Genomic DNA, 22559 nt, shown 5'->3' on the forward strand with positions numbered 1-22559 from the left:
CCAGAAGGCATAGAGGATGACAAGGCCGCCGAATTCCTAGAGAAGTGGATCAAAACTTGGATGCCGCACCAGTCCCTCTCGCCCTTGTTTGCTGTTGAACGAGCCCATAGGGCGCTCGCACCTCGCCCCCCTCCAGGCGGCCCGAGACGTCCGATGATCGCACGATTTCTTAACTTCAAAGATAGAGACAATGGGGGTGATTCTCACCCTGGCGGGCGGCGGAGGCCACCCGCCAGAGTTCCCCCCTCCAGAATACCGCACCGCGGTCATTAGACCGCTGCGGGTATTCTGGGGTTTACACTGGGCTGGCGGGCGATCGCCAAAAGGCCGCCCGCCAGCCCAGTGTAAAACAACCTTCCCACGAGGACGCCGGCTCCGAATGGAGCCGGCGGAGTGGGAAGGTGCGACGGGTGCAGTGGCACCCGTCGCGAATTTCACTGTCTGCAATGCAGACAATGAAATTCATTGTGGGGCCCTCTTACGGGGGCCCCTGCAGTGCCCATGCCTTTGGCATGGGCACTGCAGGGGCCCCCAGGGGCCCCACGACACCCCATACCGCCATCCTGTTCCTGGCGGGCGAACCGCCAGGAACAGGATGGCGGTATGGGGTGTCTGAATCCCCATGGCGGCGCAGCAAGCTGCGCCGCCATGGAGGATTCATTTGGGCAGCGGAAAACCGGGAGACCGCCGGTTTTCCACTTCTGACCCGCCAGGGTTAGAATGACCCCCAATATCCTCAAGGAAGCGAGGCGGCTGGAAGATCTTCAATGGGAAAACCTCAAAATCCTAATTTTTCCGGACTACACCAGAGAGGTCCAAACCCGCCGCAGGCCATACGAGCGTGTTAAACAAAAACTTAGGGCAATGCAACTCTCGTACATGCTCCTTTTTCCTGCACGCCTCAAAGTTCTCATGGCTGGGAAAGCTTACTTTTTTGAATCACCAGAGGAGGCATGGGATTGGCTGATGGAGGAGGGCGTCGGAGCCCGAAGGGGTCCCCCTAAAACTACTGGGAAAACCCAGCGTATCGAACCTTCCTCAGCGGAGGGACCCCGGAGGAGCCGGAGGCGCACCGGATCCCGGAGAGGCAGGCGGAAAGACTCGAACACTCCTCAGACCGAGATTACCACTGATGCCCTCCCGTGGCCTCGGACACCATCCCAGACAGCGGAGAACGACTGCTTGAGTCAATTTCCGGTACTCGGCTGACAAGATACGAGCGGTCCCTTTGCTGAACGCGAGAGGAGATTGGCCACGCTTGGTTTGCTCGGGCAGTCCACAGTGGGGCTGCCATTGATGGCACCGGAGACTTCCAAATGTATGACGTTGGGTGCTCGATTTGTGACCGTTAATTGCAATTGATCCGAATGAAAGGAGGGGTCCACCACTCCACCCCATGACAGCTCTACTGGCTGTCTGGTTCTGGTTGGGTATTTGGGCGACAGATGCTTCCGGGGTGGGAGTATGGGAGGGGGGTATTTGGGGGGGGGGGGAGTTTGGATTAGGTTTAAAGGGCGACAAGTTAGTTAGCCTGGTTTGTAATTTTAAGGCTTCGGCAACACGTTTGAAATGGTCATCCCTGGGCTCGCACCCACACACCCAATCTTGTATAATACCTACACATCTCACGCCTGGCCCTCAATGACCCAGGTTCTCTCCTGGAATGTAAACGGCCTATTAGACAAGATCAAAAGGTCAGCAGTATTTAACACTCTCCGCATATACTCCCCCTCAGTAGTCCTCCTGCAAGAGACCCACCTCCTTGGTTCCAGGTGCCCTATGCTTGCGCGAGGAGGGTATGACAGGGTATACCATGCGGGATTCACCAGAGGCTCCAGAGGAGTAGCGATCCTCCTCCACCGATCTCTACCCTTGGTGATCACAGCTACACAGTCCGATCCGCAGGGTAGATTTGTAGTAGTCGCAGGGACTCTTCAAGGGCACCCATTAAACCTGGTGTGCGCCTATGCTCCTCCAGCAGGGCTTGACGCCTTCCTACGTTCGCTCCACCAAGTGACCTCAGGACTTCCCCAAGGGACCACCCTACTGGGAGGTGACTTCAACGCAGTTCTTGACCCAACTCTGGACGTCTCTGGGGGGATCACCATTAGTAGAGCCAAGCGAGCTTCAACTCTAAGCGACTGGGCGGAGAGCCTCGGTCTGTGCGATGTGTGGCGCACCTGGCACCCCAGAGAGCGCCGGTACACGCACACATCGGCGGCCCACCAGACGCAATCCAGAATAGATCTGGTGTTTATGCCCGCCCTAGACTTCTTAAACGTTGCGGGGGCAGAGATTCTCCCCCGTGGGGTCTCAGATCATGCGCCAATACGTATCCGAATGGGCAGAACGGACCCCACCAGACGGCCTATGTGGCGCCTGAACGCCTGGCACCTACAAGACAAAGATTATACCCAGGAGATCAGGAAGCATCTTGGTCAATATTTTGAGGTAAACGAAGGCTCGGTTCGATCCCCAGGGATAATATGGGCCGCTTGTAAAGCCACTATTAGAGGACACGCCAAAAGCATCCTTCAGTCCCGTGAACGAGACCAAAATTCCCAGATCTCTGAGCTGGAGAACAAGGCCCTAAGACTGGAACGCCAGCAAGTAAACTTGGCATCGGCCACTACTATGAGGCAACTGACTAGGGTGAGAGAGGATATCAAACACATAATGCTGGAGTCGGCCAAGCACATGTGGAGAGCCTCAGCAGCCCGAATCTATGGATGGGGGGATAAAAACGGGAAGCTGCTGCACTGGCTAGCCACCCGCCCCATGGCGAACAGAATTATACCTGAGATCTTATCGGACTCGGGCTCTCTTGTCAAAACATCTGTGGAAATTGCACAGTGTTTCGCCTCCTACTACACTAGTCTATATGCCAAGCACCCACGCCCTGCTATTGAAAGAGAGGCCCCCCTACTAAACGACATTACCCTTCCTGGGGTGTCCCCGGAGACGAGAGACAGATTGGAGGAGGCCATTAGCCTCGCAGAGATTTGCAGTGCAATATCTAACCTGGCATCAGGCAAAACCCCAGGCCCTGACGGCTTTCCAGCGGAGTTATATAGTAAATGCAGCGATATCCTGGGTTACCATCTGCTTAACATGTACGATGAAGCAGAAAATCTAGGCCGCTTCCCTACTGAGATTGATCAAGCCCCAAAACCCAACCTCCGTCACGACACTGTTCAGCGTACCGGCCCATCTCACTCCTAAACATTTAAATCAAAGTGCTCTCCTCGATCCTTGCCTCCAGGCTGAATGAGGTAATGCCCACGCTGGTACACCATGACCAGTGTGGTTTCATGCCTACCCGTAGCACTAGGCACTGCATCAGACGGTTACATCTGGCCCTGGCGCACCACAAAACCCTATCACATACGCACTTGGCACTACTCTTACTGGATTTTGAGAAGGCCTTTGACACAGTAGATTGGTCTTACTTTGAACAGGTCCTACATAAGAACGGGCTCGGACCTAAATTTCGAGGACTAGTGAAACTCCTCTACTCTAACCCGACTGCCCGAATCAGGGTGAACGGAGTAGTCTCTGACCCATTCCCCATTGGCCGTGAAACTCGACAGGGATGCCCGCTATCCCCCCTACTCTTTGCACTAGTAATAGAACCATTGGCGATCTTACTGAGAAGTGACCCACTGATTGAGGGCTGGCGCTGGCCCTCTGGTTCGGAGGATTGAGTGGGTTGTACGCAGATGATGTGCTCCTGTACATCTCTAACCCACCCAAAAGCGGCCCACGTGTCCTAGAGATCCTGAGACTTTTCGCTGAAGCCTCTGGACTGGTCCTGAATCCAGCCAAGTCCTTGCTAATTCCCCTGCATCGCTCTCGCGACTGTATAGATTGGCAACGAAACATCCCAGTACGGAGAAACAGCTTCAAATACCTGGGAATATACATTTCACTTCTGCCCGAGTTAGCATGGGAACTTAATGTCACACCGCTAACAAAGAGAATCAAGTCCGATCTCCTACGCTGGAGAGCCCTCCCCCTGAATGTACTTGGCAGAATTGCGCTGTACAAGATGATGATCCTTCCCAGGCTCCTATACCTCCTGCAGAACTTTCCACTTCCCATTCCCATGAGATGGTTCAAGGAGATGGACTCCTTAGCGCGCCAATTCATTTGGAGCGGCACTCGCACTCGACTGTCGCTCAAAACATGCCAGAGGGACATATATGAGGGTGGCTTGGGCATGTCTAACATCCAATACTACTATCTAGCGATGCACGCACTCGTAATCAATGACTGGGTGGGAGGTGGGTGGACAGACCCTGCATAGCAACTAGAATTACAGACAATGGGCTACCCACGGATCTTTGGCGCACTATACGGGAGCCCGATCCCCCGAGAGACCCCAGACGTGACCAAAGTGGTACTACAGGGATGGCGGACGGCCCAGAAAGTGACGGGGTGGTGGAGACGTCTTACCCAACAAACCCCGCTATGGCAGGGGAAGCAGCTGGCACAGGTAGCAGGTCTGGAAGGCTTTCAGAACTGGGACAACATAGGTATCTCCACGCTGGGTGATGTCTGGCGAGGGTCACACATACGGTCCTTTCAAGACCTTCAGACACAATACTCTTTAAACAAGACACAGTTCCATCGATATCTTCAGCTATGCCATGCCCTACTAGTTCATCTACAGGCAGGGGACACTATACATGAGCACAGCCCCATGGAAGCCAAAGCATTGATGGGAGACCTGGGCAAGGGAGGGGTTTCCCAGATATATCGCACCCTGATTACCACCGCAGGAGGCCCCCTGAGAGAGCTTCGTCAGAGGTGGGAGGATTGGATGGGACCCATGGAGGAAATGGACTGGACAGAAGCACTGATGGCCCCACGCTCCCTTACAATGGCCACACGCCTCCGGTTAATACAAACATACTTTCTTCATACTGCATATCTCACACCCGCCAAATTACATAAAGCGGGCCTCCGCCCCTCGGCGGAATGCCCCCGCTGCAGGAGTCACACAGCCGATTTCTTCCACATGGTATGGGCATGCCCGACCATAGTGGCTTATTGGGAAGCGGTGGTGCAGGAGATCTCTGGGGTCTTACAAGTAGAGGTAAAGAGGTTGCCGTTGCCCCTCCTTCTGGGGGTCATGGGAGACACAGGGCTGCGAAGAGCAGATCGGTCCTTCTTAGGGGTGGCATGCCTAGTGGCCAAGAGAGACATAATGGCAGAGTGGAAGGCCAGAATTGCTCCGACACTGACTAAGTGGAGACGGGGGTGGATTGGTGTGCGCAGCGGGAGAGACTTGTATATGAGGCCAGAGGTTGCTTACACAAACATAGTAAAATATGGGGGAAGTGGGAGGGCATAGCGGGCTTCTAAGCTCTAGACCATGCGTAATGTTTTCACAGTGTGTGGCGGAGGCCTAGGGTTTGACCATTATTGTTTGATGCCGTTGGCATCATGTTGAAGTGTATACATTATTGTTTTATGCAAAATCAATAAATTTTCTTTATAAAAAAAAAAAGGAGTTGAGAAGGAGTTGACTGCATTTTCCTGAGTGGCTATATTGAGCTTGTCATCTAATATGATTCCCAGGTTGCGTGCATGGTTAGTGGGTGATGGAGCAGGGCCAAGCTCTGATGACCACCAGGTGGAATCATGGAGGAGTTTTGTTCTCGAAGATTAGCGCTTCAGTCTTATCCGTGTTGATTTCCTGGCAGTTGGTTCTCATCCATTCTGATTCATGGATCATGCATTCGGTAAAGTTGGATCTAGTAGTGAAGGATTTGTCTGACATGGACTGGATGAGCTGAGTGTCGTCAGCACAGGAGATGATGGAGATGCCGTGGGATCTGATGCTGCAAGTGATGTCATGTAAATATTGAACAGGGTAGGGCTGAACGATGATCCTTGAAGGACTCCGCAGATCATGTCTTTGGACTCCAATGTCGATGGGGAAGTCAGACTTGCTTTGTTCTCTTAGTGTGGAAGGAGCATATTCATTCAAGGACAAGGAATTGGATGCCTGTGTTATGTAGTCGTTTAATGAGGCTGGAGTGAGACACAGTGTCAAATGCTTCTGCGAGGTCCAGCAGTATGACGGCTAGAAGGGTGTGGATCTTATCTGTGGTGGAGATAAGTGCTGTCTCAGTGCTGTGATTGCTTCAGAATCTGAATTGGGAGTGGTCATAAATATTGTGGCGGTCCAGGTGGATGGTGAGTTGTTGGATGATTGCTTTCTCTATCACCTTTGCTGGGAACAGTAGTAGAGATATGGGTCGAAGTTGCCAAGTTCGTTCGGGCCAGCCAATGTTTTCTTTAGGATGGCTGTGACTGCAGCATGCTTCTACTCCTCTGGCTAGGTAGTAGACTTCATGGAGGAGTTAATGATGTTGGTGAGGAATTTTCTAAGCACAGGTCCTCCTAGGTTGTATATATGGTGTGGACAATCCTAACATATGGCAATGAACATGTATTTAGAATTCCCTCCTAATGCCTAGCATCTAGCTTCTAGTGAGAGCACAGCGGTGATAGCCCAATCTGTCCATACTCAGCCCATGAGAGGAGCACTCACCCCCATTACCTAAGAATGAATATCTGCCCTTTGTCTCCTTCGATGGCTTGCAGACACAAGGCTGAGGGGGAAACGTCCGGAACAACGACTCCGGAACAACGATTACGTTGTTAATGCAAGCAGAACCATGCTTGCGTTAACAACAACTCCCTTTTTCTCTGCCTTAACCATGCATGTGCTGAACAACACACATGCGTAGTTAAGGCAGAGAAAAAGGGAGGGTGTATCAGGCGAGGATGCAGTCAGGTAAGTGGGGCTGGGGCAGGGTTGGTGGTAGTTTTTAGGGGTGGGGGTGGATTAAGGGCTTGGGGCAGGGATTGGGGGTCCGGGTAGTTTGGTTTTTTAGGGGCAGGGGTGGGGAGGATCAGGGTAGTTCTGTTTTTAGGGGTGGGGATGGGGGGATGGAGTAGTTTGGTTTTGGGGTGGGGCGGGGGTACTTTTGTTTTTGGCAGTGGGGTAGTTAGATTTTTGGGGGTGGGGGATTGGGGTAGTTAGGTTTTTGGGGGTGGGTGTTTGGGGTAGTTTAGTTTTGGGGGTGGGGGGATTGGGGTAGTTTGGTTTTTGGGGGTGGGGGATCGGGGTAGTTAGGTTTTTAGGGGCAGGGTGGGGGGTCGGGGTAGTTTGTTTTTTGGGGGTGGGAGGTCAGGGTAGTTTTTTTGGGGGGGCAGGGGTGGGGGATCAGGGTAGTTTTGTTTTTGGGCGTGGGGGTTGGGTACTTTTGTTTTTGGGGTGGGGGTTCAGGGTAGTTTTGTTTTTTGGGGCAAGGTTTGGGGGGGTCGGGTAGTTTGGTTTTTGGGGGTGGGGGTGGAGGATCGGGTAGATGGGTTTTTGGGGATGGGGTAGTTAGGTTTTTTGAGGCGAGGGGTCGGGGTAGTTTGATTTTTGGGGGTGGGGTATCGGGGTAGTTATGTTTTTGGGGTGTGGGGGGATCAGAGTACTTTTGTTTTTGGGGTGGGGGGTCGGGGTAGTTTTGTTTTTGGGGCATGGGTGGGGGTTCGGGGTAGTTTGGTTTTTAAGGGCGAGGTGGAGGGGTCTGTTGTTTTTAGGGTGGGTGGAGCAGGTCGGGGAAGGGTTTAGGGCTCTGTATCCGGGGTAGTTTTATTTTAGGGGTGGAGGGATCGGGTAGTTTTAGTATTAGGGATGGGGTACTTCTGGGCCTTAGGGCAGGTGAGGGGTCGCATGCTAGAATCACGCATGCCGTTCCCACACATGCCTTTATTAGGCATGCTTTTACAACAAAAAATCGTTGTAAAGGCATGCATGGTAAAGGCATTCGTGGTAACAACGTGGTCGTTGTTCCAACCGCGTTGTTCAGGCATGCGTGGTCCCAGCATTCGTTGTTCCATCATACATTCGGCTGAGGTCTTAGTGAAAAATGGCATTCAGCATGGATGGAAGGACCCCTATCAAACCTCTTTTGGCTCACATGGTGTTTTATAGAAAAGCATGTTTTTGTTCTGAGAAATAGGCCGGACATGGTCATGTGCCTAAGTGTTAGACCTTGTGCGTGCTCTTGTGGTGGTAATGCCAAACATTATCTTGTGTTGGTCTTATACTGTTCCTTGTCATCCTTGTGTCAGGAACATGATGAGAAATGTCATGCATAATAATAATTACAACGCTCTCGCAGAATAGCAGTTGATTAGGAAAAATAAAACATCCTCACTGAAAAGCAAGCCATTTTAAAATGAATAAATGATAATAGAGCATATTATGTGGGTAAAAGGGCACAGGCCGCAGGTTTAAGCTAAGATAAAATATATGTGCCTGAGAAAGGTACTAAAATGAACCCAGGACAGTGTGCAGTTTGCTGATGATGTCCTCTAGTTCTGGTTGCCTTTGGAATTTGTTGTAGATTATCTCGATTTTGTTGTTGAAGTAATTTCAAAGGTTGCCACAGAGTTCCTCAGAGGGGCTGATGGAGTTGGTTAAGGAGTCTGGGTGGTGAATTCCTTGATAGTGGTAAAAATGTATTTGCTGCTGTTGAAACTGGATTCGATCTTATCTGTGATGGTTCTTTTCTTGGTAACTCCCAGGAGGTGGTGGTAGTGCCTGAGGGCTATCTTGTAGGTTGATCTGACTTTAGGCTGTCAAGGAGGTTATGAGAGCAGTTTTCAGAAGGGTCTTCCAGGTGGAAGTTGAAGTGGACAAGATGAAGGAACTTCTTGGAGGTGATGGTGAAGGGGGAGGATGAAGTCTGAGATGAGGTTGCTGAAGTCGCTTCGTGGACGGGTGGTCTGTAGTTTATGGTACCTTTCTTAGTGGTGTTGTATGCTTGCAGGTTCAGGGTCATGTATTCCATGAAAGGGGTGTCTGGGTCAGCAGGGGTAGTGCATTTGAGGGAGTCTTTGTAGATGATGGCGAGACCTCTGCCTGGTTTGTGGAGGAGGTCCTGACATATAATTTTGTATCCTGCTGATATGGCCAGAGTGATGTTGGGGCCTGAGGCACTAACACATTTTAATTTTGCATCCTTGGAATTCAGATGTAATTTTGCATCCTTGGAATTCAGATTTCTGCTCTGGTCTGGGACTTACTAAACAAAACTCTGACACATGCATTTTTATAATGGTGTGCCGTGGTTACCCCAGTGCAGTTTCTGCTAACGTGAGACTGATTTGACATGCATAAACAGAGTCTCAGGTTGACAAGAGGGAATAATTTCATATTAATATCTAAACCATTTAAAGGCAATAATAGAAGTGCAGTCTATCTTGTCTGTTGCATATCGATCAGTTATGAAACTGTGGAGCAGGACATTTTTCCCACTAATTCAAAGTGAATTTCATAAGCTAAAAAAGCGACACTTATCTCTGCCCGTGACTCATAAGGATAAATGTAGTTTCTTTCTTAATTTGGAAAGAACCTTGGGTATAAAACAACCCTGATGAAGTGATCCTCATAGCCCACCGTCCTTTGTCACTCCCCTCACTATTGACTCCAAAAACGACATCCTACTAGAAGATTTCAACTTCCAGCTGGAAGACAGGACCAACACCAACTCCATTGCTCTCATTGAAAGCCTAGGGAACCTCGGACTGACACGACACATCACCAGACCCATACACTCCATCAGACCCACCCTTGGCTCAGTTTTCACCAACTTCAAAGGCATCAAAATCACTGGAACCATGCCCCTCACCGGGACTAATCACGTCTTCATCCAATTCCTAATGAGCATCCTCTGACAAACAAAACCCACCACCACAAGTCTGGCCAAACACAGTAGGAGCAACATCTCAGACTCAAAGTGTCCCAACATACTGCACCTCAACCAGCCCAACCCTACTGATGACGATTTAAATAGCAAAATCAAACAGCTCAGAGAGTGGGTCAGAAAATGTGCTAAAGCCGTGGCACCCTGTAAACACAGCACACAAAAGAGAACCCGGAAAAAGGCTAGCTGGTACACTGAAGAGATCCGCACAACTGAATAACACTGCAAACTACTGGAAAGAAGATGGAGAATGCAAACAAGAAGGAAACTTACAAAGCATCCCTGAGATGCTACCACCAGCTGATCAGAATAATCAAGAGGAAGGCCCTTACAGAGTGCATAGACAACAGCTCCAACAGCTGCAAAAGAATCTTTGCAGTCATCAATGACTTCACCTCTCCAGCTTTCGCTACGAACAGCATCACCTCCTTCCAATAACTATGCAAGAACTTCTAAACATTCTTTAGCAAAAAAATCTAAATCATCTACAACAACTTCGACTTTCAACCAAAACCCTACACCCTCACATTTAGCCTACCCACAAATAACTACAAAAACTCCTATCTGGAAAATAATCATCACAGAAGAAATAGCCAACATCTTTAGGACCATCCATTCTGGTGTACTGACAGACCCATGCCCCCACCACATCTTCAATCTGGGTGCCTCCACATCAGCGAAGTCCTCACCTCCATCCTGAATATCTCCATCACCAGCATTTCTGGATGCCTGCAAACAAGCAATGGTCAAAGCTCTGCTAAAGAAACCCTCAGCAGACACTACTCAACTGGCAAACTACCACCTGATCTCCCTTCAGTCATAACCAGCTGCATGACCACAATAGCCACCTAGATGCAGTGCTTAATTTGAGCCAGTGGTTTCTGATGCAGGGCACCAGCACTTATTTTTTAGGACCGGCACCTATTGTTCTGCCTCAAGCATTTCCTGTGAGCAAAAGACACATATGGGAAAGACGGAGGAAGAGGAAAACGAAAAAGCGTCACAAAGGGAGAAAAGAAAAAGCTGCAAGAGTGAGCTGAAGGCACAGGGAGTGGCTTTAAATGGATTAAAGAGGCCGGAGATGGCTTCAGGATTACGCTGCCTCAGTATTCCGTGCTTGCACATTTAATTGCAGCAGCCCCAAGTTTCTGAGGAGGGCTTTGGGCTCAGGCACATTTTTATTTACAAATTAAGGACTGCCTAGATGAAATCCCACTGCTTCAAACTCAACACAGACAAAACTGAAGTGATGATCTTAGGAAGGAAAACCTCAGCTTGGGACTCCACCTGGTGGTCAGCAGTATTCAGGCCCATACATACCACCACCCACATGAGAAATTTAGGAATCTTTCTGGATGACAAGCTCAACATGACAGCTCAAGTAAAATCATTTACCTCTGCATGCTTCTACATTCTGACAATACAACAAAAGATCTTCAAGTGGCTACCGGAGAACACTAGGAAGATGGTCACACAGGCCCTGATCACCTGCAAATTTGACTATAGCAACATACTCCATGCAAGAACCACCAAGAAACTCCTGAACAGGCTCCGAAGCATCCAAAACACCGCAGCAAGACTCATCCTCCACCTACCTCGCACCCAGTTCAAACTCCTCACTCACACATATAAAGCACTTCACAACACTGACCAAGCCTTCCTCAACAGCCGCATTCCCTTGCACTCACCTCCCCTGCACTCTCCTTAGCACACATTCCCTGCATTCACAAAACAAAAGCCGGAGGCCGCGCTTTCTCTTACATCTCCCCTAATGTGTGAAACGACTGCCCACATTACATCAGAGCTTATTCATTGCTTTTCAAATTTTGCAAGAATCTGAAGACCTTGCTTTTTTAATAATCTCACCAAGGGGACAGCTGCCTGCTTACCCGAAGAGCTCCTGCATACCCTCACAGGTGATTATTGCGCTATGCAAAGTAACATAACATAACAACATACCATATTTTTCCTCAATGTTAATAGATGATGAGGAATAGCGTCTTCCCCTTTCTAGTAAAAGATATCAGCAAAATCTGCCTATGTTTTGCAAATCGGTTCTGACTTGAGGCTGACTTTTATCAGTTCTGTTGAAGTTGCCTTTTGGAGAATAACATCTTTCAGTTCCTGGGTTTGGGAAGCGCTGGATAACAGTGCTACAAACAATACAGTATACATAGGTAAATCCCTTCATCTTGCAGATCAATTCCCGGATTATGGTGTCTCAATCAAAAGGTCCCCAGTACTACGGGAATACGCGTGAGCTGATGATATCAAAGTTAAATAGTTTCCACATGCTTACAATAAGTACTGGTTAGAAGAGGTCTCCAGACCTGAGAGAAGTGCTATCAATTCCTTTAATGTCTTCTTATTTTTCTTTAACTTGACTGGGAATTGTGTGTTGCACCTGAAAGGCTTAATCCATGAAACAACTAGGAGCTCCTGAATCCATCATAGCATGGAGAGCAATTGGACCACCAAGAGTGGTCAGGAGAACTTGCAGGAAAAAATAAGGTCTTTGAGAGACAGACTGTTTAGTATCAGAAACACCTGCCCCACATGGGTCTGTCTTCTAGGGCTGAGATGACTCGTTTTCTCACAAATGGGCACACAATGGCAAACACTACCACAACATAGGCACATGTTGTTTTTTCCTTTACTTCCTTGTTTTTTTTCTCAGGAGCCAGGGTCTCTTTGATACACTCCACTTGCATTCGTTCCCAACCCATGGATGTCTGTACAGAACCTTCTTGCATGGGAGCTATCACAACAGATGAACCGATCCTCTTTTTCACCGCAGTTGTGCTTTAATCTATGGTATCACGTCTATAACAACCGCGCTGTTGTTGGTCACTTAACTAGTAAAGAGAGAACATCTTTTAATTCCACTTTGAGGCCTTGCCAAAAGGTAACAGCCGCTGCCTCATCAGTTTCAATGGCCTCAGGCATTAACTGTTGCAACTGACCAATATATGAAACGTCTTGATTTACTTGTTTTAAAGTAAGGAACCCATTATGGACTGTCTGTGAGGTTTGTCATAGCTAAATATCACCCTAAATTGTGCCAAGAACTGATCGAAATTCGAAAATCATGGAGACTTATTACCAATCAAACGAAGCACCTATAATATAAAATCCTTTGTGAGGTAAGACAAAATAAAATGTACCTTTGTAGTGTCATGGAAAAGTACTGATCTTGACAAAACATTTGAATGACGCTTGGACAAAAAAAATGTAGAAACAAACACTCCTGAATATTTTTCAGGAGTTTCTAGTAGAGGTGAAGGGGTCACGAAACCCGTGATACAGCTGGATGTAGCATAGTCTCACCTCCCCCAAATCTACTCCAAGAAACTAGATTGGAGTCTGTCACTATGGTGGGACTCCAGAGGTTTTGGAGGAGATGCAATTTGATTAATGCAATTTAGCTGGGATGCCATCTCCTGATTAAGCATACATTGTCAGTCAGAATCTTAGTAATAGTTGAAGACATCCTCAAGCGGATTCTTAGCAGACCCATGTCATCCAGTGGCCAGGCAAACCGCCAAGCTTCCGCCAATACCCAACCCACCCCCACAGTGGTTAGCAGTTTACAGGTTCCCAGAGGCCATTGACCTATCCATCAAGGTTTCAAGTACCTTCCCTGTCTCAATTGAGTGAATCTTTCATTTACTTCAGGGATGATGATGTGATACCAATGTTTGTGGCAGGTCTTAGCAGATCTTGCATTGTGCGAGTGACTCGATTACCCCAGTCCGGATAGACTATATACAGAATGTCTGTCCTCTATTTGGATTCTCGGACTTCACAATTGTGTGTTCATTGCTGTCTTAATTGAGTCCACCCATCTTGCTGCTAATCACCCTCTTCATCCTTTTCCTTCTTCTTTTCTCAACATCACAGACTATTTCAGGGAATTGGGTCTTCACATTATCTCTCCATAGTATTAGCGTGCCAACAGGGCATCTGTGCGTTGTGTGGGAACTCTGGCTTGATTTGTTCAAAAATACATCTGTTTGTTTTCCTAGAAGTCTCCTCCAGCACCATCTATGCATTTCCAAATCGGTTTATTCATTGTTCAGCTTTAGCATCCGTACAGTACAAAGTGGGATACCATCGCTTGTACAGTTCTGACCGTGTTCGTGTAGACACAATCAGATCCCTTGCTGTAGACAATAAATCACATGTTTATCTCCGTTTGTGTTTCCTTGGCTTTTTCAATTATCCACCAGGCTTCAGCAATGATGTTTTGTCTCTTCTTGTGCGACTTCTCCTAAACCCAGCTTGTTCATCTTGTAGCTCTTTCATGTAGGGTTCTAATTTGTGTTGAACTATCATGAGCATTGTCCTGCTGCCATGTGAAATTAGAGAAATTGTTCTGTAGTCGCACGGTCTGTGAAGTCTCCTTTCTTTGGTATTTGAATGTAGATGTATGCCTTCCTTGCTGACCTGTGTATGTCGCAGCCATAGAGTAAAATTGTGAATACTGATATGTATTTCCATGTATGTCTTAATAAAAGTAATTCATGATGCACATCTGCTTCTCGTCTCATGCAGTATGAAAGGGGACATTTGATTTCTACAGGTGTGTGCTAGAAAAACAAGTTTTGCCTGGTTGTGTGTGTGTTTTTACGTGCATGTGCAATAGGGCTCCCTTTCAGAGCTCGACTTTTGGGTGAAAGTCTTCATTGAGGGGGTTGTTTCTAAGAATAGCTAGTTCAACACTTCTGAAGCTGACAGAAATTGCTTCTACGGGACTTCAAAACAGAAGAGAGAAAATCCAATATTTTAGATTGTTTTAAGGCGGTGATGTTTTTGAAGCATAATGCCTCAGCTCTATTTCAATTTCAGACATTATTAAGGCAAACGTATTGGTCTCTGTGGACATGGCTACTGCTTGAATTCGGTTTTGAGACGTGTACTTCACTGCAGCCTACTATTTAAGCTATATTCAGTAGCTTTGATGGACACTGTCTAGCAATGTAAGGGCCCTCTCACCATATTTAGCAGGGTGTGGCTGAAATGCCGCACTAGCGAAACTGCTTGAATTCTCTCTGGGACAGTGCAGAATCTCACTGGCTGGACTTTGATCAGCTCATTGACATGGAGCATCCAGAGGAGGTAGGTGTCAGAGTGTTATGGTAGTCAATCACTAATTATAAAGTGCAGTGTAACCCATTAAGTGGTATCATGGTGCTAAGACCAGATAGTAGATGTAAGAAACTGACCAAATTATTGTTTACGAAAGCAGATTTGAATGATTTTGTGAAAAAGAAGATGGTCTGAAAAGATCTGGGTAATGGAGAAAAGTGAGTCCAAAGTGCTGCAGTGGGAAGACTCCAGGAGAGGAATGAAAAGTCACAGTAGGGCAGTGTTTCGTAAATTTGCTTTTAAGAAACACGAGTTTTCTACTGTAGGCAGATCTATGGACGATGGTTAGAGCTATGGGTTTTGTTACATATGTTTTCCCAAAGAGCTGCCTGACAGCCTCGTCCTGTTTAGGATGGTCTTGCCAAAATACTCCCAAAGTGACATATGTCTCTTACAAGAGACCACATCCTTCTCAAAGACTGGCCATGGTTACAATCTAAATGGTTTGACAGACAATATTTCTCCTCTAGGTCCAAAAAGAAATCAGGAGTTGCAATCCTCCTGGCGACCCACTTTCAGGGACAAGTACTTCAAACTCACTCAGACATAACAGGCCCTCTTCTCACCCTACAACTCTCCCTCCAGGCCCGCCACCTCACAGTGGCTTGCATTTACGCCCCCAATGAACATCAGGATCGCTTCATATAACAGGCAACTGGGAGGGCCCTCGCCTCTCCAGATGCTGCAGTGTTAATTGAGGGAGACTTCAGCTTGGTCCCAGATGTTCTCCTATACCTCTCAATTTAGAGGGCTGGCAGAAGTGGGCCTCCTGGATATCTGGAGGTCTCGCAACCCCACCACGAAGAACTACACGTTCTTTTCTGCAGCACATCAAACATACGCCAGAACTGACTATTTCCTGATCACCTCTCCACTCCTTCCACTGGTCACTCATACAGAGATTGGTGTGGCAGCGCTGTCACATCAGCCCTCTTTCTCCTTCAGCTTGCACCAACTCGTCCAATGCCCACTCTCACGCATGTGGCATCTCAACCCCAAATTACTAGCATGCGAGCCCATGATCCAAGATGTCTGTGACACAATACAAACCTACCTAGCCACCAGTGTCAACCCACACACTCCCATTGCCCTTCTATGGTATGCCCTTAAGGTGGTAGTAAGGGGAATCTTTATAGCAATAGCTGCAAAACTCAACAAGGCTTGGCAGACCAAACGCTCTGCAGTGGAGGACCAAGTAAGGGATTTACAATCATCCCATAGGCAAACAGACTCTCACAAGACACGGCGACAATTCACCTTAGTTAGCAAACAACTCAAAGTGCTAGACGTGGATGCAGCGGAATAGGCGCTGCACTGCACCAAGCAGAAGAATTACGTAGGAGGCAATAAGGCCGGGAGGCTTCTTGTCCACCGTCTTCACATGTAAACTCAGTGCTACCGGATCTCCGCGATCTGTGAACCCCAAGACAATAAGGTGCACCATGATGTGGGTATTGCCGCAGAATTTGAACACTTCTATGCCACCCTGTCCTCTGCCGAGTCGCTAGGCTCGATCATGGCCTCGGAGTACACAATACAGACCCCCCGACCACCCTACCAGCAGTGGCGTAGCGTGGGGGTGCAGGGGGGGCCGGGCGCACCGGGCGCAACATCTTGGAAGAGACTCGAGTGCTAAAATCCACGGGTTAGGGCGCGCAAATTACTTGCCTTGCCCCGGGTCAGGGGGCGCAAATTACTTGCCTTGCCCCGGGTGCTGACAACCCACGCTACGCCACTGCCTACCAGAGAGGGACGCTCATCTCTTCGACAAGGACATCCCGCCAGATGAGGTTTTGAGGGCCATTGGGAGACTTCAGTTAGATAAGACATCGGGCCATGATGGTCTCACTGCCGCCTTCTACACGACATTTCCAGGGCAGCTTGCCCCAGTCCTGACTAGACTCTATAGCTCATTTAGCATGACGGGAACCATCACAGCCACTATGAAGGAGGCCATCATCACGGTCATCCCAAAACCAAGGAAAGATCTGACGTAATATGCCTCTTACTGCCCCATCTTCCTCTTCAATGTAGATGAAAAAAAATTCACCAGTGTACTTGTAGCCAGATTGGCACCCTATATGCTAGGACTAACTGACCCAGATGAAGCTGGGTTTATTCCTGGGTGTAAATGTAGTGATAACAAGAAGCACCTCCTCCACCTCATTGACAAATTCGCCTGCTCTCAGGTGCCTGCTGTTTTGATTTCAGTTGACGTTGAGAAAGCGTTCAACTGCGTACACTGACCATTTCTCCGCTCTGTGTTGGAGAGAATATGACTAGGCCCCCAGTTCCATAATTGGGTATGGTCTAGCTATGCTAGCCCTACTGTTTCTGTTCGGATAAATGGGCTGCTACCCAAGCCCTTCCCCATCACTCATGGAACGTGCCTGGGCTGCCTGTTATTACTGCTTTTGTTCACTCTGTTTATGGAGCCTTTAGCAGAGCAGATTAGGCATCATTCTGAGAAAGGTGGTATCAAAAGGAGAGGGCAAACCCACAAAATATTGCTCTAGGTGGACGATTTATTGTTAGCCTTATCGGTCTATATGCCCATTGCTGACACAGCTCGAATCATTCAGCAAAGCATCAGGGTTCAAGATGAACGCATGGAAATCTCACGTTCTAAGCCTTCCTATTCTGCAAAGCGAAAAGGCATAAATTGAGGTTCTCTCCCCATTCCCCTGGGCAAACCAAGTAGTCTCAAACCTAGGCATTCAATTATTCTCCTCACTGGATAAAATTATTGTCCGTAATAACACAACTGTATTGCAGAATGTGCGTTCTACAATCCAGTCCTGGAGAGGTGGCCTGATATCGTGGCTCGGCTGAATAGCAGCAATCAAAATGTCCATACTCCCACCCACCCCCCACATATTGAAGAAACTGCAGCAGATCCTGGAGACATACATCTGGGAAGGGAGATGACAACGCATGGTCAAGAGGCGATCATACATACCACATCGGTGGACGTGGTATCCCACACCTAGGACCATATGTACAAACACATTTTCCCATAAGGACAGAATGGGTAAAACCCTTTGCTACATCTGGCCCCTAGTGCACTATTATCAGACGGCTCAACTTCCCTACTTGGTAAAGTGGCCGAGCACTGAGAAACACTGTTGTTTGATTGACCAAGCCATTGCAAGGATACATATATGGAAAATCCCCTGGCTTCTCAAGAAACACGCCCCTCCTGGAGTTTATATATCACCAATTGTAAGGGCCATGGTGGAAATGTGGAATAAAGTATGTGTCTCCAAACACCTTTCCACACCGGTCTCCCCACTTACACTGATCATTGGGAACCCGGCCTTCCCCTCAGCACTACAGGACTCCACTTACCTGCCCTGGCAGGAGTCAAATTGCAAACGAGCAGGGGATCTGTTTGATACACAGGGTCTACTGGACTTCCCACAGCTCCAACAAGACTATGGCCTTTCAGACACAGAATAATGGCACTACACCTTGGTCAAACACTGTGTTACACACTCCGAAATGCGCCCACATGTAAGCAGGCCTTTAACAACCTTTGAGAAGTGGCGCTCCCTCCACACACCATCACCTCCTCTGCCTGCATCCGGTGGGAACTGGAATGCGAGCGACAATTCTCAGATAAGGCCCGCACTTCGGCCTGTAGTGCATTTAGGAAGGAGACCCTCCTTAAACTCGCCAACTATTGATACCACACACCTGCGCGAGTCGTGAAATGGAATCAAGGCGCTAATGCAACCACTCAAGCACACTGACCCACCTACTTTGGCACTGCCCTAAAGTACACCACTACTGAGCAGACGTCTTAACCGACATAAACCAAATGTTTAATACTGACCTGCCACGTTTCCCCAGCTATATCCTCCTCGGCCTCCCCAATGCTTTGACAAACTCCCTACGATCCTTGAAAGGTAGAGCGATCACTTGAACACTTTAAACAGCCAAGCAAGTCCTACTATCGAGATGGGGCATGGACAACATACCTACCCACACAGACTGGCTGTATAAACTCTGGGACCTCTTGAGCATGGAGGAACTGACAGCATTCTTATATCATACTCTCCCCCGATTTAAGACCACCTGGGGCCCATGCATTCTGTTCCTAGCCCAGGGACTCCGGTTATTAACGTGTCCAACATACCTTAGAGTGCTGGGTCTCTCCACCGAAACCCCAGGCCCTACTTAACCCCCTGGAGGAGGGAGCTCTCTCTTCTGACTCCACCTGTAACTGAAATGAGGGCCGTTACTAAGAATGATCACCATCCCACCCAAACCACCTCCCCACCTGGGACTTCATGAGCAATCAGTTCACCCCTCCCCCCATTATTCAGCCCGCTGTTGGTTCTACCTATTCTGTTCTTATTCCTCGCCGCCCACCCACTGGATGTAGGGGAGAGGTTTTGTTCTTCATGAAAATTAATAAAAATCGATTTAAACCATAAATAAATGTGGAAATATACCCATTGCAGATTCAGTTTTTAAACTAATCACGAAATAAATATGGATAAATATTTCAAGAAAATAAGAAAAACATAAATAAGTGTAAATTCAGACAGAATGTTAAGAAAAAGAAATACCTAATTGCAATATTTCTAAAAATAAAAGCTGTGGGACTGAGGTCCGCAAACACCCCAGCAGTGAAAGGGCTAATACCCTGGCAGCTCCTCCTCCCTGAACTGAAGATCCCCTGCATACCCAGCAGTCAGTGACCATAGGACTGTCTTCCAGAACTGAAAGGCAGAAGGAAAGATGCCACTTGGGAATGATCTGCACCGAGTTGTCGTAACGTAAGGTGTGTGAATCCTAACACTTGGTCACTGAGTCAATGAAACTTTCACAAGTGCATTCTGTTATGACATATGTATTACATATTTCACACTTCATAACAGGACTAGAGGTTATTGTAGAGATACCACCTTAATTAGTGAAGTTTTCATGTCAAGTTTATGCAGTAGGCACAATTGCCCTCTACACCAATATGAACCTTAATTTACCTTACCAGTGAAATAAATATAACTGTAAGCACCTGTTGCTCCACTTTCTTTGGGCAAGACAGGAGTCCTCAGGGGGAGTTGCAAGAAGACAGTGAGGACTGTGAAGGTGGGGAGAAACCCCATCCTGCGTATGCAGGTTTTTTATGGTGGTGGGTGAAGGGTGAGCCAACCCCCCAGCCCTTCTGCATGAAAGGGTATAGGTACAGTTAGATGGGAATTCAGACCTCAGGTCTTTCCTACCCAGCAAGCAAAATTGGGAGGCTATTAAATTGGGGGTATTTAATGCATTATAACCTTCCTCAGCCATTGGGGAGGTGGAAAGCTGTAGTGAGAAGTGACAACCAGTGACAAACCATGGTCTTGGAACAACTTCCAGGGGGGGATGCTGGCTATAAAAGTCACCTTATGAATGTTATAGAGGTCATCAAAAATATAAGTGCTTCTTTATGAGGCAGTTTGGTCTTGTGATATGTGCCCTTATAATCTTGCATATGTTCTGCACTTGTTTAGTTTCTAAAAAAAAGTCTTCTAATAATACTAATCCAGGGTTCTTATGTCTTGGCGTCGACTAAACATTCTGTGATTTTGGGCAAATTACATAGATTTTGGCGGTAACGGTTCTGCTGTTGAGTTTTAGACTGAAAACCCATCCACCGGAATGTTCGTCCGTCTGCTGTATTCAGCTGTTCGCAGTCCCACAGGCGAAAGCCCGCATTCGAACCACCTTCTCCACCAAGAAACACCTCCTGGGTCGACGGCGGGATGGGGAAAAGTGGCTGACGATGGGACACCAGCCACCCTTCCTGCGATGCATATTTGGCTGTACCTTATCGCCAAGCAAAAGTTGGCAGAAAAGGGGTGAAAAATCACTTTTATTTCCCAATTCCACCTTCGTTTTTGACTTGACATGACTGGGCAACACTTGCCATCGCTGGACTCCAAAGTAGGGTGCGCTGCATTGCCTGGGTACATTGGGTAGGCACTGCACGGGAGGCTGGGACCACTGCAGGCACTTACATGTCACAGTAATTTTTTTAAATCACAGTGCCATTCATATGTCGGGTAGACAATTGTGTCACACATGGCTGGGGACACATTTTCACACTATGCATATCGCACACATACACACGTCATTATTCATTGCCAAGAGAGTGCTGGTACCATAATGACGGTACACTCTTACTGGACAACGGTGTCCATGTGTATGCATTGCCAGGGACCTGTACTATTAGATTTGTGCTATCTGTTGTGTATGTGAGTCAATAAATGTGTGTGTGAGTGTGTGTGGATTAGCTAGTTGAGGTGGAGGCAACTGGAATGGGTGATGTGGTTGTGTCGGTATGTGTGTCACTTTCAGGTGAGATCGATGTTGTTTTTATGTTATGTTGCTGTGTGACACATTCACGTGAGTGTTGTTGTTGTGCGGTGGATATTGTTGTGATGTGTGTAGCTGTGCTTGTATATGAGTTTGGTTATGTAGCTGAATGTGTAGTTGTGTTGGTTGTTGTGGTTGTGCTGTTTGTGTGTGCAGTGTCATTGAGTGTGTGCATTGCGTCATTGATGTATATCAATGTGTGTTTTTCGGAATGTACGGGTTGTGTTGTGTTGGAATTGTAATGGATGATGATGTGTATGTAGTATGTTGTGTAATGTGTTGTGCAGTGGGACACATTTGGCTAAGGTGCAGTGTGTGTGTGTCACTTACCTCTATTCCATAGCCCTTGCTACTATACGAAGCACATTGGGTCCTGCCTCCATCTCCCTGCATCAGCAATCTGTCGCCAATCCACTGCTTGCAGAGATGTATCATCTATATAGGGCTGGCGGAACATCGTTCAGGTCTGCTGCTGATGTGGCTTGGCGGTAACACCGTCAGGATCTAAATCAGGCCCTGAATCTCCCCGTTGTTATGAGAATGTGTAAAGTAACTGGTGCTCATGTAAAGCACTCCTTTACCTTCAGGACAAGTTCATGCTTTGTAAAGCTACAAAAAAAAGCGGTTTGATTGTGCCTCAGAGGAGAAGCTGGGTCTAGTAAACTTGTCTCCTCTCCCTTTCAAGGCCCTCTCCTCTCCATTTTGCAACCAGTTTGGTAATTTCAGAAACTGTTCCATTCTGGAACACTGAGCTACAGTAGAAACAATTCTCATCATAACTATCATTCCAGGAGAAGTAGTGTTTCTCCAGAAAAGTGTCAATGTAAACTAAAACAGACATTGTGTGGTGCTGATGCCTGGCTAAGGGGATATAATGGGCCAAAGTGAGCAGATACTCTCTAAACTGCTGAGGCACTACCACTCTCCTAGTGACACCAGGTTTGGGGTCTCCAGCCTCAGTGAAAAGGAGTCCCTCCTCCCAATAGGCCCTGTGGGAGCCACCAATTTCTCCCTTCTCCCGATCAGCAGCTTACTGTCTCAGGCCTTCAAGAGCGGGACAGGTCCTCGGCTCCTTGCACAGATCTTCCCTAGAGGGTTCCCTGGGCTCAAGAGCGCTGCCATGTAAGGCCCAAGCTCCTGGAGTTCAGTTCCTTCTGGGGCTGACAGGTCTTCTCCCTGAGGAGAGGGGACCTGATCTGGCAACTGCTTGGAAGCTGGTTTCCAAGACTTCTTTCTCTTTCTCTTGGAAGGTTGGGACATTATTCC

At 47.9% G+C, this 22559-nt stretch overlaps 1 protein-coding gene across 1 annotated transcript; it reads left to right on the forward strand.

The window, feature by feature from the left end:
• Nucleotides 1-3275: 3275 nt before the first annotated feature.
• Nucleotides 3276-3704, forward strand: LOC138265158 (uncharacterized). The gene has a single exon (XM_069212705.1). The coding sequence runs from the start codon at nt 3276-3278 to the stop codon at nt 3702-3704; it is 429 nt and encodes a 142-aa protein (XP_069068806.1).
• Nucleotides 3705-22559: the final 18855 nt, after the last annotated feature.

This window comes from Pleurodeles waltl, chromosome 11 (genome assembly GCF_031143425.1).
Source record: "Pleurodeles waltl isolate 20211129_DDA chromosome 11, aPleWal1.hap1.20221129, whole genome shotgun sequence".
NCBI classification, from domain to species: Eukaryota; Metazoa; Chordata; class Amphibia; order Caudata; family Salamandridae; genus Pleurodeles; species Pleurodeles waltl.